Here is a 19292-nt window from a genome sequence, read left to right on the forward strand (position 1 = left end):
GAATATTGTATTATCCCTATACATCTTGTCGTCTTTAATAAAGATGTCCAAAGTAAACCAACCGGGCTTGTCTAGGAACGCTAGGAATCGGGAAGCGGAGACCGAGGAGTCTCGCTCCACACTATGCTATGTTTTTTCAATATTTTGTTACTGAACATCTTTTTTTTACTTCCTGATACTTTTCCTTTTAGAATTTGTTTAGTTTTTTCTTACATTCTTTGATCTTACGTTTATTTGGGTTTATTTATTTTCGTTTTCTTGTTGCATGCTTTTTAATTCTTGGACTTTGCCACTTAGATGATTATCTATTATTATTATTAATCTTTTGTTTAACAATGACTCTTTGAGTGAACTCATGTTTGAGAATCATGTTTTAAATATGCGTAATCCCGAATCATTTAGAAACAATAATCTATGTAATTTGGTGGAATAAATAATACTTCTGCATGTCCCCAAAGTTGTAACGTGTACAAATAAATCGATGTCTGCCATTGCATGGCTCGGCTTTGTTCCAAATCAATTAAATTAAAAACAAAATTGAATGTGTATGGGTAAACTCCGTATAATGGAATTGGATAAACCTAGTGTTGGTATTAGTGTTTTTTGTTCTAATTGTTATTGGGTCCCAAAATATACGAATCGTAGGCATATTTTATAAAAAATGCACCTAGTATTATGGAATGGAAACAAATAAAGGGTTTAGTTTCTTAGTAGCTTCCGAAAATGCTAATAGCTGTTAACAGCTTATGCATTTCATAAGGCAGAAGCACACTACCAAAGTTCTCATTTAGCTCACTCACTTATTTCAATAGCATACTATTGCAGACGCTCGATTTTCCTCAAAAATAACTATGGATTTTCTTTTGACTTATTCTGTATTCCCGACTTAATATTGAATCAGTGTACACATAATCAAAAGTTCTACGAAATTTGCGATTTTTATCACAGAGACTATGCTTCTTTTGAGAACCAATTTCTCACCTAGAGTCGATTGCAAAAACGTAATCAAGCGAATGAATTTCAGGATACCGATATTGTTGATACTGAAATGCGCATAGGTGGATAATGTTGTAAATATAAAGGGAGGTAGGAAACAGCGTTGGAATGAGTGCAATCCCGTGTACTTGAATTGACTCAATGCATCACAAAGTTACAGGCTTGAGTGTCAATAAAGAAACTTTATACAGATTTATGCGTAGCCAGTGCGACCAGATTTCCGTAAGTTCACCTGATTTCATTATTGTTTTGCCTCTTTTGGGAATGAGCGAACCGCGTAAAGGCATTGTTCTTTATGCATTACTTTAGCTAATGTATTTATTCGGCCTTAGGGAAGGGTTATAATGATTAGGCAAGAATAGTCGAACAATTGAGAATCAAACGGGAACGCCTACCTGCCTAGTTAATTTCTTACCAGAAGTTTAAAGTCCACCATTCATCTGCCACAAGTAGAAAAATTGTAGTAATTTCTTCCATATGTATGTCTGGGCAAGTTTAAGTACCACTTGACGGAAGCCAATTTATCAGTGTTCTAACTGAAAGAAAAAGTCAATGAAGTATTGATTCGCGCTCATTGAAATTCACTGGAACCTTCCATGATTTTGAATTCTAATAATGTCATTCGTAGAAAAGTGACTTTGTTCTATTTCATCATTAAATTTTTGGCTCCTTTTGCAAAAAATACCCAAATTAGGAGGAAATTTTTATAGTTTCCCAATCAGCATCAAAAAAGGGCTAAAATAAATAGCATATGTGGTTCAAAGGCGTTGCCGACGGCCTTCGCGACAAGCCAAAATTTAAGACGACGAATGGCTATTTCCAGTGAGTCATTTTTCCAAAGGAGGAAATCGGGTGTTTTCTCCCAATGAAATGGCCTAGCAGTATGACAAAGCACACGGCCTTTGTATTTAGAGTTTTAATGCCTACTTCTCTTTTGTCAGAGGGTATTTCTATTTTTCGTCCAATAAGCAAATGAGCCTTTGCCAAAAATAGAATCGTGTGGTTCCATAAAAAAAATAAACTAAAACAAGATGTTTTCCAAGGAAAAACATGATGTTTTGACTGAAATTTAGGTAAGTAGTATAATTTTTAGCATTTCTAATTTGATCCTTCTGATTTGCTACCTTGAGCAAATCATTATTCGGTGAACTCGTCTTAGTTCGTAATTTACTCGAATGAGCTACCTTCTCTATCTCGACAGAATATAGCAATAATGCACTTGAATTTTCACTTTTTGGCTTAAAACAACTCAAAGTGAAAGTGAAATGTGCTTACTATCCAAGGAGCTCTTCGCGCTTTGTCTCCGTTAAGGTTTTTATATATCAATCAAGTGCTTTCTCTATTTCAAACAGTTTTGAAGTCAATGTCAAAATAGGGCTTTGGTTATGAATTAAGCCTTCCATTTTAATTCATAACTTAAATGTAATTTAACTTCTACACTACTTTTACGGCTTAAATTTTGATTTCGTAACTTACTTTCATGATCTGGGACCTTCAAAAGTACTTGCGGCTACTTCAAAATTTGTCTCGTATGCAAATAAAAAATATATTAAGATACAAAGCCATGTTTTGGCAAGGTTTGCTCCTTTGTGCAGAAACTTATGAATAACTCTCGAAACTGTTCTGTTAGTTGTGCGCATAAGGAGAAGGTGTGACCTGTAATTGAGGGGTAGCCATTGGGAATTGTTCCAAGCACCTAGTGGTCGCGTAGGCAAAAAATCTATTTGAAATGGTTTAAAAATGAGTGGGAACAGTAGTTTCGGAAAAAGCATTCTTACCGTTAATGTGGTTGCATATGTATCTCCTAATCTTCATCACTAATGGAGCAATGGAGAGAAGACTTACGAAATAACGAAATTTGGACTCTTTAAGAAGACTCTTGAAGGACATGAGTCCCAGATCGTTTGATCTATAGCGTTTGGCTAATAAAATCAAATTGACAAAATGATGTCCTTCAAAGTTCCAAAATTCCACTCCTTTTTACATGCTGCAAAAAGAGTTATTCTTGCATCGTTATTATGCTCACTGGCCCTTAATCCGGGTAAGGGGAAACACCCGTCAATTCTCTGGTCAGCCTTGTGGTCTGGCTAATTAATAGAAAGTGATGAAGCGTCTAGACACCAGATCCCAGACGCATATACACACTAAATACGTCGCAGCATTAATCATTTGCGGAGCGTTTATTATTAGCCCTAGATTTGTAGTTACGTTATCGCCATCTGCTTTAGCGGCCGCTGTTATTCACGCGCCGCGGTGACAGTTGGGAAGGTGTGAGTGACGTCTAAATGTATTTTCTTAACTTTTGCTCTTGTCTCATGCTAAGAAAGATAAATCCGGATTTGTAGTGAAATAACATACCAATTAATTTACGGACGATTCTTGGTAAACAAATTTTAGACCTTAATAAATTCAAAAATGTTAAAGTTCTGCCCATAAAGCATCAATGAGAGCACGCTGATCGAGTTTTGCGCTTTATAAACAGCGCAAGTTAGCAACACGATCCTAGCTTCCGTCCCACCTACCCTACCAAAAGTGGGCTTCCTTAGGCTTCCTTCACGGGTTGCATTGTTGCAAGGATCACGCATAAGAGCTACCATATTGACATTTCTCATTTTTCAGTCTTGAACTGGAAAAGCCGTTTGCGACTGAGGCCGGGTTCTAATGAGGACGCAATGCTGTAACTTACTCATCGCTTTCGGAATATGCCCACAAATGACCGCCCTTATGTTCCTAACTCTGGGCCAGCCTAGCAATGCATGCACACGTACAAGTCTTCCACTACGATTTCAGGTTGCCTGCATGTAAATGTATGCTGTGTGTGTGCAAACGAACAAGTTTGATTTTAAGTGCGTAGCGGGATGGTAACGTGCGGTGTTTTCGCAGTCCAGGCGTGTGTATATGCTTGTGCGCATGTGTGCATGTCGGCCACGTCTTTTGAAGCACGAGCCTAAGTGTATGCGCGCACCACTGCAAACATGCGGGGCGGTGTGAAGAAAGACAAACAAATTGATTGTCTTGCGCTCACGTTGTCATCTATGTGTGTGTGCGTGTGAAGTGCAAACGTACTTCTTTGTAACGCGCGCTAAGCGCATGTAAACAACGTCTAGCAATAGCCATTGGTCAACTGGCACAGTCGCGTTGCGCTAGCATACACTTATACGCTAAAACGTGTCAATCCTCCCAACCGGCACGCACGCGTAATTCAATTGGTTTGCACAGTGTTTAGCTCTCGGAACTCATTTAGTGATCCATACGTACCCAAGACACACGTTTTTCCAATCGGTGTCCAACGTCTCTCCTTGGACTGGACCACTGTTCCGTCAAATACCAAATGAGCTAACTTCGAGTAAGTAGCTTCATATTTTTCATACCCCCTTGACATCTACTCCCGTCAGCTACATCAATAAGGACTCAGATCAGTTAAGTTTGTCGATAGAAGTGGTGTAGCGAGCATTCTTCTCTCTTATAAATGAGAAGCTGTTTTTGGATAACAGGCATCGGTAATCCTTGAGAGGAATCAAGTACTTGATTATCATACGGTTGCATAAGAAAGCTACGTTACTATACTGTTTTAAGACCTTGTTCAGTTATGATTCGTCTAAGTTCCAAGATCTTGGAAACAATTAAGATTGTGTAAATGGGTCACAAAACTGTGTAAAATTATGTTGATCTTTAGAAAGACGGCTGATGTAATCACTAGTGTCTGACTTATTTAAGATGGGAAAAACCTAGAATTTGGTGGATTGTGCTTTAAAATGACGAGGCTGCCGGCGTTTTTAATAACATAATTGCTTAATTCAATTTTATATGTTCATCGATCTTGAAACTGGACTTCACTAGCAATATCTCGCCTTATAATTTTTGTGGAAGAATGCTAATGTAAATTAATTGTGGACCATGTTATAGATATATATGCAACATACTAACTCAATGAATCAAATGCAAATCCGATAACTATTCACCTATGTCGCTAATAAAAATGTAAAACTTGAAGCTTTTTGATTGTTAAGAGTCAAAGCAAATTCATGTTGACAAAAATGGTCTGTGGGGTTAGTAATGAATGTCATACTACCTTTCAATATGCTGTAGTGCAACTGGAATGTTAAATAATACCATTATTTCTGATCCAATCACCTCCGCCTATGGTTACTTACAAGGCACCACATCGATCACACCGCTAAAGTTTACATTTGAGACCTGGCCATACCGACAGTGGAGGTTCTCGAATCACTTTAGGGGCCAGGGGACTAGAAATCCAACTGATTTAAGGTGTGTAAGCAGAAATCGTATGTCAGGCTATAAAAGGCACTGAAATTTTGACTCTTGCATGCCTTTTATGTATGCCGACAACGCATTGACCATCGTATGACGCACATGCATCCGCACACCCTCTAATCGTAAAAACTGTGCGGCCGATTCGTATTTCCGCATCGTCCGCGTTCTCAGGACCAGCACGACTTGCGCTACCATGACACTTCCTTTGATAAAGGCACCCCCATCCACGTCGGCAACGCTGGTGGTAATGGCGGCAGCAGCGGCTCGTTTAGTCATCTTACGCATGCAGCTTATATATTTACCACAGGGATCAAAGAAGTCCTTCCCTCACCCTCCCCGATGGGCGTGGTTTTGATATAATACAGACCCCTCGAAAGATCAATCTCCCGAAATGACCGTCGTTCTTTCTAGTTTAAAACATTCGTCTTGTTACCAAAACGCACATTGATCGCTAGTCCAGGTAGCAAAATGCTTGCATGGAGTTTCGATATATACGTGGTCAACTTATCGTAACCTCCAAGTTGCCAGTAAACCTAATTAGATTTTTGTCAGGGTTGCCTCAATATTTATAATCGTAATAAAGTGTGCTAGCATTCGCAAACGAAGGTAAGAACCACTTCAATTTACCTTATTGGGAGGTTGTACATTCCCATTTCTACCTACCTTCTGTTTGGTATGCCATTCGCAGATAGAGGGGCTTATAATATTTTTAGATACAACTATAAATGCAAATTTAAATATCTATAACTCGGTCACCTGAAGTTTCACCTAACTATCATTTATTCCTTCAATCGGTCAGAAATGTATGATATTCTTTCTATTTCCTAAACTTGAAAATAACCGTAAAAAACCACGTTTGATTTTGAGTAGACACAGGGGTGAGCAGAAAGGACGAAGCGTGCCAATAAGCGTGATCTCTCGCACTGAGTAGTTGTGACGAAGAAAGTGAGTCAAGCACCGACGCATTTAAAAAGTTGCGTCACTTCAAAGCTTTCTGCATTCCGCTGTACGCATATGCTATTCGTAGTTTGGACCAACAAAACTTATCTACTTTTTCTTGAGTTTCGGTTCTGTTGAAAGACCCACTAATTTGGATATTTTATAACACACAGTCTTCTATTAATTTTCAATCTCCTACTTGGCATAGGTATCGAAATAATTCCTAGGATTAATTGAGCAGTGAAATCTGTTTTAGCTTTCTTACAAAAATTAATTAAATTTCCATTGATTGAAGGTCTAAAGTAAAAAGGTTTAATTACTGACTGCAAAAGTTCCACAACAGTAAGTTTATAAACGCAGACCTCTGTAGCTCTAATAGTGGGTTTTTTGATCCCTAAAGTTAATTACATTGTTAACCTTCACCTGCTTTCCGCACTCCTTTCATTATGTAGCATTACATTTGCAAATTAACTCGATTTAACCATGTAGGGGTTTCCTACTCTATGATGTTAGCTGATTCGGAAAAGGTGCATGACCGATATCCCGCCTATAGCTACAAGTGTCAAAAACTCGTTAGCATGAAAAACATGTCCTCTAAGTTAAAAAATTTAAAATAACCGATTTTATAGCATTTTACAGTAGTGTATTACCTTCATATGCATGCCGCACACTTGATGTTGACGCGACGCGACATAGTTTTGGGAGGCTTTCTGTCTCCTGCGTAGGGTAGGAATGCTTTAGTAGATGGAAGCAAATGGATATATGCCGCCCGTCGTATACACACGCTCCTCTTGCCGCAATACGGTGGTTGCGCGCAGAATCGCGCTTGTGTGTGTATGTAAGGGCTATCATCAATCATTTGGCCGCTCCGGCGGCCTTGCCCACTGACACACTCCCACCTCCTCTTCCCAGCTCCTCTACTTCTCCGCTGTAGTGTGCGCACAAGTATTTTAAAGTGGTCTCGATCGCAACCACTCCGCTGTTTTATGTAACTGCTCAGGTAGATTCATTTTATATTGCATCATAGCCGATCCATAATCTGCCAAGCACTACGATTTATCCCCCTTTTTTAATGTTCACACTGTAACTAGTTGTTTTCTAACTTGTTCTGCCAGTTAACTGACAGATTCGATTGAGTTTCTCAGTGACCTACACCCTGTAGACCCGAGTTTGAGTGCCTAGCGTACGTTCCACCGTACGGACTCCCAAGCTCGTGTCTTCAAGGCATCAAGTCAATGAGACGAACGTCATTTTTATTTTTTTCCTTACTGCTTCTTGCAGTTGAGCAAGTGATGAATCGGCCCCTTGTTAATATTGGTAATATTTCATCAAAATAAGTGTAATTAGTTTTTCATTGCACACCTTTTTAGGACCTAATTTTTTTAATAAGTCGTTTAGTTATTGTAAGGTCAACTTAAGAGCTTTCAGTTAACAAAGCTTAAATATTAAATTAAAGCCTATGAAATGAGTAAATGAAGTTCATGTTTTTGAATATGAACATAAACAAGGCGATCCTCACTTATATTGACTAATTTTGCCATCAACCTAATTGTACTACTTTGGCGATAATAACCCGCTTTTGACTTAGCTGTTCCAGGGTTGGCGTCGCAAATTATGAGATGTGCATTTCACTCCATTCCCATGAGAGCAAAGGTGGTAGCAACAATCAAACACGTCCACTCGTGTGCTAATGCTTGAGTTGAACACTTTTGCTATACTACTGTATCCGTGATCTCGCACGTCAGCATTAAGAAACTACCCATTTACTGATTCGTCACACATTTTCCACGAGGCCAAATGATATCCCCTAGACATTAAATGAAATCCAGTCCCAGTGCTCAGTTGATCAGGGCATCTGACCGCCTTCAGTTAGCGGAAAGACCGAGTTACCATGCTTTTAGCACAGGAGACCATTAAGAGTTACTGATTAGCCTGTCGGGAACGTGTGTTTTGGCCTTTTTCAGCTGAGGGTTGTGGCATTCATAGCACTGGCATCAAGAAGAAAATAAACCTTTCATAATTTTAGGAGTTCTAACAAAGTTCACTAAAATAAAGTTGAATAAGAGAAGCCGTACGTTCTGGTTGGCTATTAAGAGCAGAGGTTTTGCTTCAAAGTATCATACATCTCATAACACCTCAACCTTTTGCATTAGCAAACACATAGAGCAGATAAATTCTATTCGTACCCTTATGGCCTTTAGAAAGATTATCATTGTAAACGGTTCGTCTGTGTTGCAGTCACAGTCTTCTGGAAATAATCTGGAACCTCAAGAGAGTGGATTAATTAGTAAAATCATTCGGAGGTAACTAACAACAGTAGTTGAACGTAACATCAGTACTTGAAATATGTTCAATCACACGCCACTCGAAAAACGATCAAAAATGCGCAAGTCGTGTTCACAACTTACATAAAATAAGTAAAAAACAGGTTGAGCCTTTAAAGCCTACTGTCTTCCATCGTCAATGGGCGTGAGACCCATTTGCTTGGTGGCTTGCAAGACTTCTCCATTAATAGTAAACACTACCCGAACCCTCTTTTTGATTTATTTTGGCAAATTATCAGCGGAATTAAATTTGATACCATGTCTAGGCTTTACTTTTACCTACCACACCTTTACCAAATGCTATAGGAATTCTGAGAGAAGCTTCCGCAGCTTTGGGACCAAGCTTAATTCGGTCTGTGGGGCAGACAAACTCTACTCTCGACCGGCATTTAAATCAGGGGGCCTTAAAGAGAGGAAAATAGTGGGAAACACAAGACACATCGAAGTTTTGTTATGCATATTAATGATCGTATGCGTTTTTTAATCTTCTACAAGTTACAAGTCATGTAAACGAACCGTTTGGTCAAATGATAGATCTAAAGTCCAAATGAAGAGATTGGAACAAACTATTGCAAAACAATATGTATTTATTAAAAGGAAGAATTTCACATTTCAGCGACATCCCTGCGTTTTCCCCTAATTCATAAGATGACATTTGATTGCCGGTGTTCTTGATGCTTATTAAAACATGCAGCACATATAAGAAGCGATGTTGAAACACAGTCCTCAAACATCAAATAGAAATAGCCGCGACTTTACTAAACAATTGTCCATTTTTTAGGGTCAACCTCAGCGCAAGTGCAAGCGAATATAAATCAAGTTTTTTTGAACAGAAATTATTCATACTAGGAAAAAAATGAGAGAAATTAGCAGTGTTTGAGGTGGAAATCCTTCGTGGTCACTAGTAGTGATACAGTGAGTAAATTTAATTACGTTATTAAATGGAATTATCAAAATGAATGCATCCCAATCACAGTTTTGGTGGATTATTGAGTGACATTGAGTAACTGACGAAATCATCGGGGTAATCCTAAGTCTGTCCTTACACTCTATTATAGTAGAATTCATAAAATTTCCTCATTTATTACTGTGTGCGATAGTTGTAAATTGTTGTGGCAGTCAAGCTATTACTAGGCCCACCAATATTAAAGAAAAATATGAATTCTTTAAAGCTAATAATGTTTTAAGCGTGTAAATAGCGGCTATTAGACTCATTGAATGAAAAGCTGTTTCGCAAAAGGAAGGCTAAGTAGCATACAAAGCACTATTGTAACAAACAAGCGAGGAAAGCCAAAAAGGTGGATGCCAAAGAAAAAAACCTCTTGATGATGGGGCGAAACAGCTGGTATCGTTAACATTGCTTCATGCGGCAGTGTGACCCGAGCATTCTGTCATATATTTCCTTTCTTCTCTGTAAAAATATCAAGCGCGTTTATGTGACTTGGCTGGAACTCAAACGACTACGGTTCCTACAATTTAATGAACGAGTACTTTACTTATTAGCGTTTCAGTCGAGCATGTCTGTAGTTTTAATAAGCGGTTGTCCTTTGCCCAATATGCTGGTACAATTTGTAGTTTTGAAAATAATTCTGAAACAGCGATGGATAGCAAGCTCCTGCTGAAGTTAAATGTACCCGATTTCACAATCTACTTCTATGCTCATCTAATTGCCCAGAAGTATTAAAAAGCACTTCTTCGACGACAGTGCTAAAGAAGCTCATGGAACGTGAACTACTGCGTTCGAACCATTCCGATTATGTCTGTTCAGTTACGTTGAAAAATCTTGAAATAAGTTTTCTCAGATTGGTTACCAAAACACGCAGAATACTACTGATTTATCAAAAAATTAAGTAGTAAAAAATTATCGTTACTTATACTCTAATACTTTGTTATTTTGCAAATGACAGACCAAATTAATGCTCGTTTGCTCACAAAGTAAAGAGAGTTTAAAACACAGGTTCTATGATCGAAGAATTTAAAGGTCCTCAAACTTTCCTGAATGCAACCAGCTAAAATTGTACGTGACTTTTACTCTTCTTTTGCGTACCTTCCAAGAGGAAGTTTTGCTCTAAGTAAATTTGTTTTTACCGATACTTTTGGGAGCATTAGCACTCTTCCCATTGCGTCCAGAAGCCAGCCAAATTATGCAGCTTTAAATTATTCGCCTGTATATCACCGTTCTGTCTGACGGAGCTGGACTTCAAACATGCATACGGCAACTAAAAAAATATAACATACACTTTTTAAAAGGGAAACTTGAAAGGGTACGCCTACTTATGTCAATTAAATGATTAGCGCAATGGGTAATATACGGTTAGCTTTATCGTATGAATTCGTAGTTGATGTTAGGGCTGTTTTAAACTTGATTCGTAGTCATACTGAGATATAGCAAATCTCCATTAGACCGAGAACGTGGTTTGTTTAGAATAGGAAAATAAACCCAAAAAATTCTTCCATCTCAAAGGCAAACACATTAACTATTGCCTATAATTCAGCGTGGCAGTAGGTGTAGTAAGGACAACCATGAGGATTTTTAAATAAATAAGTTGAAGCTTATTCATCAGCACTAATCAATTCAAGCATGTGCATAAATTTGTTTTTACAGGATATGAATTGTCTAAATGAATAAAATTTACATATAGTCAAACTCGCCGAAGACCTCCAAATATGACAAAACATGTATGCATTATCAGTTATAATAACCTCTTTTCTAAGTTAGGATTTACGTCAGCCTTTAAAATATGCACACAAGAATTGTCGAAATGTGCGACTTCACCTTCATGCAGGAGCCGTAATGTTTCATGGGGCATTAAGAGTAAACGTTGTAAACACGACAATCTGGATGAAAACACCCTAAGCAATTAAAATCAGAACTTGTCTACTCATTATCACACCTAAAAATGTGTTTCTATACGATCAGAAATGCACATAAAGCCGTTTCATTATTGCTTCTATAAGGATTCGTCTACACCTAATAAAGTGAAACCGACCTTTGCAGATATTTAAGAGGCTTATAAAGTGGACACCTAAACGTGTTCAGGGAAATTATGTTGATATTTCGTATTATTCGTAATTTGTGTAATTTATCAAGCATGCTGCTTGCTGAGTTCCAGCTATTCTTCGATGAAACTTCACAGAGTCAATTCCAGTTGGCCCGAAATTTGGTTAAAAAACTCAAAGTAATGTTTAAACTGGAGGGTGAGGTCAAAAGTATCCTACCAGCGAATGACCGCTTTGCACTGTAAAGTATATTTTAAGCAGACTGGGCTATTTACCGATGAAGCAAGCAAAAATTTGCACTAGCTCTTAAGCGACCCAAATTGCTCACTCGATAGCATTATCACAATCGTGCACCCAGGTGTAAAGAGGGGCGCCAATCTTCAAAGCTTTTTGTATTAAATCGCTTCAAATAATTGTTTTTGGTTGTAACTTTATCTGTCGATGTGGCCATCAAATGCCTCTCGTTACACACAGAACTTTGAAGATATTGCTAGTCAATTGTGGATTTCTATAGACCCACTGTGTAATGAATTTGGTACAGAAATTTGTACCAAAACTTCTTATAATAATACGATAGAGAGCTACCGGTTGCAATGGATAATCGCTAAATGATGAAATCGTAGAAATCGTAGAATCTCTCTTTAGATGGACGTAAGCGGTATGAAGCAGGTGCCTTATCAGAAGACATTAAAACAACTTATTAATGAGGTTTGATCCTAACTTTTATCCGTGTTTTAAAACTGCCAGTAAGTGTACCAATATTTGCTAAAAAAGTAGGAGGGTTGTTTCCTCTCGATTGCCAAAGTGGAAACATACGGAAAGAAATTTGGTTAACTGATTTAATTGGAACCAGTCGCATATCAGAGTATTTTTAAACTTAAGGTCATAAAGAGCGACTATAAAGGCTTGAGGCGCCGTGCTCTTCAGTTTTGGACGTTGTGACGATGGTGGCAGCAGTGGTGGAGGTGGAAGCCTTAGTAGGCTCGGCTGATTGCGGAACGCACCAAGAACAAAGTATTGGCTGGCAAAGTTTATGGTCCATTCGTGCTCCAATACTACATCGGCTTATTTATGACCGGCTTCAAAAGACCGCGGCATGCATGCATCCGCGAGCGCTCGTAAACACTGACGGGAAGAGCTGCAGGGAGAACCATAAAATGTCGCTTTGTCGGTAATAACACCTTTGCTGAGTTCCTTCTGTAACAAATAAGTCCTGCCTACTATTTTCGGTGGAATGGGCTGACATACTTTAAAAGAATCAATGGATTAAAACGTTCCCTTACGGCAATTAGCTTTGGACATTTAAATCACAATGCGAATTTATTTGTAAAGTTTCCAGTAACCCGTTCCTTAAATAAGTAATGATTGAATTCCATGGTAGCCTATTAAAACATACGGAACATTGGCTAAACCTATTGCAAACGTCATAATGGAAAACTTTTTGTCTTTACCAAAGCAACTAACTTAATGTATTCGTGGTGGATAAAGGAGTATTAGGAAAATGCGTTTCTTACTCACAGTGAGGTAAAAATTTGAACTTATCGTTTGCTTCTTCACTATTCTCTAAATTTGTCTTTCAAGCAGTCACGCATTGTTTGAACATCTTTGTTAGAACTTCCATATCCTCTTCTACGCATTATGCTACTCAAAAGAGATAAAGTTAGTCCAGTTGACAATTTTTGCAAATTTAAAGGAGCATCTGTATCCTGCTATACAACTCTCAGCTTAGTACACATGGGTGTTCTGAGTCCACGTGTGATCCAGCCATCATCAACCGGAATACTGCTTTTAAACGAAGATAGTAAAACCAATTTATGTTGTCACTTTGATATTTTTTAGTTCAAACTTTAAAGTGAAGCAGAATCTCCTGTAAGTTTGCTGATAATAATGTTTATCTTATTATTTACTTATCACGGGTCCCTTCAACAATCAAGCCTACTTGTCTCTCCGCGTCGCATGGCAGCTGTTCATAAAATGCCTATCTGTGAATATGATATTTGATATGAAATTGACATCCATCAGCCAAATAATAGAGCAGTTTGCATGCCGGATGAATAAACATCGTTACGACTGTTTAAAACCTATCCTTATCATTGCCGAATGTCTTCCTACGCCTTGTCTGAAGCTTTTCGGACGAAATTGCACGTTTAACGCTACATCTGCACTTTTATCTTCTGCTCTTATACTCATAAGCTTGACAAAGTGCTGATCATTTGGATGAAGGAAAAAGAAAAGAGATATTTTTATTTGGCATAAGGTTTTCGTAAAAAATAAGTTTGTGGATTAAACTTAATTGCATATTGTCTTAATGGCGCATTTAGTCGGTTTATTTCAAAGGGCTTTGCATCTGTGTTCGCATTAAGGTGATGCATCAACTCTCCATTGATCCACACTGGTGTGTTAAGTTACTTTTCTGATGGCAGTGTGATTTATTTGCCTCGATTTGTACGTAGTCAGCAGTACCTACTGCCGCAGCAATTCTGTCTTCCAGACGTAGCCACAGGCATGGAATAGCTTTATCCAAATCTTTTCCTAGGTATCTCTGATTTGTGTTACTTTTCAATCCTTCTTACTTGATAAGTCTCATTTGAAAGTGAAACGTGTGATTAATTCAAAAAAGAATCTGACGGGTGTTTAAAGCGTCTTAGCGGCTTTATTAGTCAGGTTTGCCAATGTGTTAAGTTCGTGTGGCGCAAAACCGAGACGGTGTATTGCACCAACCCCAGAACAAGGACATTTGTCAGCGCAGAGTTAGCCCAGCTCACGGAGAAGTTCAGACGGTAGCGGCTGGTGCAAGGCTAGTCCACAAATCTACACTTTCCCTAATGAACTTGATCGATCAGTCGCGGAGGTCGTAACACTAACACACAATTTCCGTTCTCGGTTGGCCTCCCCGCTCTAGTATCTTAAATGCACTGAATAAAAGACGGTAATCTGGGCATTGTATTGCTGCATCAGGAATAGCTAATTATCAAAAGCATTTTAGATTTAAATTCCTCCACCGTAAGTGTACACAAACGAAAGCTACCCATTAAAACTGTGATTTTCAGCATCAATGTGCTTGTGCAGATAACTTAGAGGATCTTACGATTCTGCTTTCCTATCTCTTTAACGAAGTATGGCCTTTCAATATCAAAATGGCTATAACACCCTTTTTTAAACAATGGTCAAAAGGAGTCCGAGCCATGTCGCATCCATTATGTACGGCTTCCATCAATTTTCTACATCAGCGGTGTCTTGCAGACGCACAAAGAGCCAGACATAACGTTCGGCCACCAAAATACAGGCTAATTTACAAGTCTCGAACTAGCACAAAAAAACACTGAGACATGCGTAAAGTATAATTTTAGGAATCAGGCCAATCTTAAATCTTCCGTCGAATGACAATTAAGTATGGTTGAATCCGACACGCACAGTGATAACCATTCTCTTATTCAATATGAGGTGATTTTTAGAGTAAATTTAAAATTCGACATAGTTTTTGCAATCAAATCTTTCTTGTGTAGGTTTCTATCAGAATAATAAGTTAAAACGATTTCCATAAAATTCTATAAAAATGCAGGCTTACCAAATTTCTTACTTTAGGTCTGTTTAAAAAACCATTTACTGGGACCAGGTGTAGGTTTTTGATGAGAGTTCACTTTTGGTTAGACATGTTGTCATTTAGTAATTAGTAAAAATCTCGCTGTGAGCTTAAAAAATCCTGCAGTGAAAGCTCATTATTTCTGAGAAAAAAATGTACACGAAGGACTATTGATCACGATGCCATTTTACCTCCAATTTTTCTGATCTACGCAACCGAAAATACGAAAATCTTAATTCTGTTCTTTTTTTAAGCATTGCTTTCATTCATGATGCACCATAATCCAGACAATCGTCACTCTCATTTGCCTGGCTGCGCTTTTGCGCAGATCAGCAAAAATGCAACATTTGCGCCCACAACCCCGTCAGCTCAATACCACTTTTCCTGCCCCAATCTAGCGCAAGGGATAGAAAGGGAAACCATAACAGGTGAGGAAAAAACCAACTACGCAAAATGGAAAATGTTTTGCTGTATGGCTTTCCTTTCCACAGGTGCCGCATGATTATTGGACTGAGGCTTAAAAAGTAGTACCAAATGCCCTGACAATTGTGTAGAGCAATGATAAGTTTGTCAGCATTCCTGATTATTGAAGCTTGAAATATCAGTGACTTACATTATTCATTACTCAATTAATGTATTGTGTTTCAAATGAAATAATTTTTTCTTATTTAATATTAATTAGGCATAAATAGCCAGCATTGATTTACCACCTCTATTAAATTCCTGCACGAAAATGTAAGGATGTACAAAAAGAATACAATTAGACTTGTAATTACTAATTATTAGCCATCATTTTCAAAACCACTGCGTGCTGATAAGTGGTTTTATTTCTTTTGCAAATTTACTATTTACCCTGGGTTCTAGGTTGGATCGTATGCATTTTCCATGTCTCTGGAGCCATTCAATTCTTTTACATAGTTTATGGGTGTTACGCATTGCCACATAAATGCAGGAATTTTGCTATTGCGAGTGTATTTGGTGCACTAAAGGATGTTAGTTAGGGAGTGCTTTAACTGTGATATATAATGGCATGGGTATTTTCAAGTGGTCGAAGAGTGGTGCGTTTGCTAAGTTAATCCTTTTTTGGTGGTCCATTATTCATGATGATAATTTGTACTTCCCTTAATTAAAATGGTTGCATAGCTTATTCATCATTTAAGTAACCCTGGCAAACGTTTAATGCTTTAGTCTTACATACTTTCTTTATTAAAATGCTTACATATTGTTTAGCTAAAATAACAGATTCAAATTAGCTGTCATGCCCATCGCATTAAATTTCCACTCTCTGCACTTATTTGGCCTGCATCGTTTCGAAATCGAGCTTGAAATAACCTTCGGGCTACACTCCCACAAAGGAGGTGGGTGCGAAAATAGAAGCAGCACCTTTTCCGATATATCTATTAAATATGGCATTGATCCTCAAAATGTGACTGCTTTACTGAGTAGGTTTGACAAATGGCGAAAGTATGTGTTCCATCCTCAAATGGCACAGGATTTTTTAACATTACTGACTAATGCTCTACATTGTTTATTGCCTCTACTTATGACAATGAGAAGTAGGTTATAGTCTGTGCATCTTTTTATCTGCCTGTGACAATATGCCTCTTTTTCCTTGTCACTCTCCCCATTCCACGTTACAAATGGGTAGACAATCTCGCATTTGGTGATCAATTGTTATCAGTAAAACAACTTTGGAGATTTAAAAGTGCTGACGGGGGTACACTTTAGTAGACGCATATTTAATTCCTAGAAAAGAGGAATTTTTTTACAATAGGCCAATCTTGCGCCTTAATGGTCAGGTTTTTGTTCATGCTGATACCTTCTGTGACTCAAATAGTTGTTGCGGTTGTTACTGTTGGCGCATCCGCATGTACTGCTTCCCAGTATCGGATCAAGAACACAACTGCATCTTAGTAACTAAAAGTCCCATGGCCTAAAATGTGCGGTCTAGTTTATCACGCCAGTATTGTTGTGTTTTGTTCAAAACCAGTGGATATTTTACAGATTTTGCTCATGCAGGTTCACTATCCGCACTGCTTTTGTCGGAGCCATTCAATCCGCCTTCAGCCTTGTGTCCAGCAAGCGGTGTGCGATAGAGAGCACGCGCGGCAACATGAAAGGCTAATCGCTTTGTATAAATCAAATCGGGTCATCATCAGCATCATCAACAAGGCAAACACACGTCCACATCGGCTGGCGTCCCCAATGTGCGAGGGTGGTGGTGAATCATGCACCAGTGCGTGTCTGCCTACCTGCCCACCTGTGTGTGTACGTGTGTGTGCGTGCGTTTACACTGCAGGCATTTTCATGCGTCGGAGTGAATGTGCGCGATGGCATCGGCACGATCGCCTTAGTCACAGATAGCGGTTACGAAGGCAAGCAACACTCATCTTCGTATATCCCTTCTCTATTGAACAACTCGTGCGTTCTCTAGTGGATGCTTACCTTAGCTCGTTAATGTAGTTAATAAGTTCTGCTTGGTTTAACGCGAATGATCTAATCCTCCATAAATTTGTCAAAAACAACTTTACTCTCAATAAAAAACGCTCCAACAACCCACAAAGTTCGGTTTTCCTGTAGTTCGACTTTTAGCGCCCATTTGTGAAAAATGCGAATTTGCGGAACCCATTATTAAGCTGGCTGCCAATTAAAGCGATTGTTTCCAGTGTCACACATGTGTAATGTGTTTCTTTTCGTCTTATCATACCTGGTTGCATTGTTCGTACCGCAAATAGTGTAGTTGGATTTTAAAAAATGAAGCATAGAGGATTTTCTTAATTTGGTGTTAGTGGATCTTTTTTACGTTTTGAGAAGCATAGCTTTAAACAAATCTATCCTTTGTGGTAGGCGATGGACGATTTTCCTCTGACACCCAGCTAATGAATTTTACGAGTCAAACAAAGGAGGAACTCGACTTCATTATTGCTAACATGGCCCGATTATTTTTGATATAGGTAATAGGCAAATTATCGATAAATAAAAAATATTAAAAGGAACCCTAGACCTATTTTGAAATGAGTTTCAAACATGTTTATTAGACATTGGCAATACGTACTTGCCTGCTTCTAAAACTGATAATATAGGCTTTCTTCAAACAGGGAGATCGGCAAATATTTGCATTTCTGACAAGTTTAAACGGTGACTGCATTTCTGCTCGTAAGAGTTCCATTTTCACGCTGTTTCATTCACCATAGGTAATTTGAAAACACTAGAAGTTATGAATGTAAAAATAGCGCAGCCTCAAAAGAACTGCATTCATAAGTTTGAGCATTGAGTTGGGGGTTTAATACCAAGTATACTATGCGTATCTTCGAGCCGATCGAATGCTTTGTTAGAAGGCAATTAGGTACCTAAAGAATTTTTGCATATCTTTCAGGATGAAAACAATTTAATAGTATTAAACAACAACCGGATATGGCATTAGAGCTTTGTAGGTGGCTTTAAGAGCGTTTAGTTTGGTATGCTCAGTAAGAGGCTCAGAAAGCATACGGTTGTAGAGGTATCCGAACCATGTAGAGCCAGCGGACATCGACTACATTTCAGCAGTATTGCGGCTCCGAAATTGCCGCCAAGCCATTTGTGATGACTTAAAACTAACTTTCTAGCATGCCCTTTAACTCTGGCAGAAATTCCATCACTTCTTGCTTATAGTGGTGCAATTTTTCGGTGGATTTTGGATAATACCGCTAATGAAAAAGATGAAATAGGACAAGTTGCCTTCTGAGCTTATTCTAAGAAAATTTGTAACTTGTGAATGAAGGTGTCGCAGAATCACGCAAGTCCGGGAAAACACAAAAATTCCTAATATTTAATATTATTGCCTCATCTTTTTGATATTAAGTATTTTTTGGCCATTTTGTGGGGATTTCGATATTGAACATAACAGCAGGAAAAACAACACATGATCGATGAAACAAGCCGACAAGTTTTGATAGCCAGCGAGGGCAATAGAATAGAAGGGCAATTCATCGCTCTTATTTAAACGGCAGATGGGCATGTACGCTTCGGTTAACTATTTCTCCAATGGCACAGTCCCGGTTGTTAAGTGAACTGCAGGTTTATTCATGGCCTTTCACGATGTCACACCGCGTCAGCTGGATTCCAGTGGAGACTTAAAAAGCGTAAAGCATGCAGAAATAAGTGCTGGAATTTAATTAAGTGTAATATGTCGCATT

At 38.4% G+C, this 19292-nt stretch overlaps 1 protein-coding gene across 1 annotated transcript; it reads right to left on the reverse strand. All coding sequences in view use genetic code 11, as the record gives it.

Moving 5' to 3' along the window:
- Positions 1-398: 398 nt before the first annotated feature.
- On the reverse strand, positions 399-4378 carry EGR_00012 (hypothetical protein; the record flags this gene model as incomplete). Its single annotated transcript, XM_024489261.1, has 6 exons — positions 399-581; positions 1924-2058; positions 2121-2234; positions 2842-2918; positions 3355-3395; positions 4251-4378. The coding sequence occupies 6 exons, from the start codon at positions 4376-4378 to the stop codon at positions 399-401; spliced, it is 678 nt and encodes a 225-aa protein (XP_024355939.1).
- Between the last annotated feature and the right edge of the window lie 14914 nt (positions 4379-19292).

The sequence above is a fragment of the Echinococcus granulosus genome, assembly GCF_000524195.1.
Source record: "Echinococcus granulosus chromosome Unknown EG_S00001, whole genome shotgun sequence".
Classification (NCBI taxonomy): Eukaryota; Metazoa; Platyhelminthes; class Cestoda; order Cyclophyllidea; family Taeniidae; genus Echinococcus; species Echinococcus granulosus.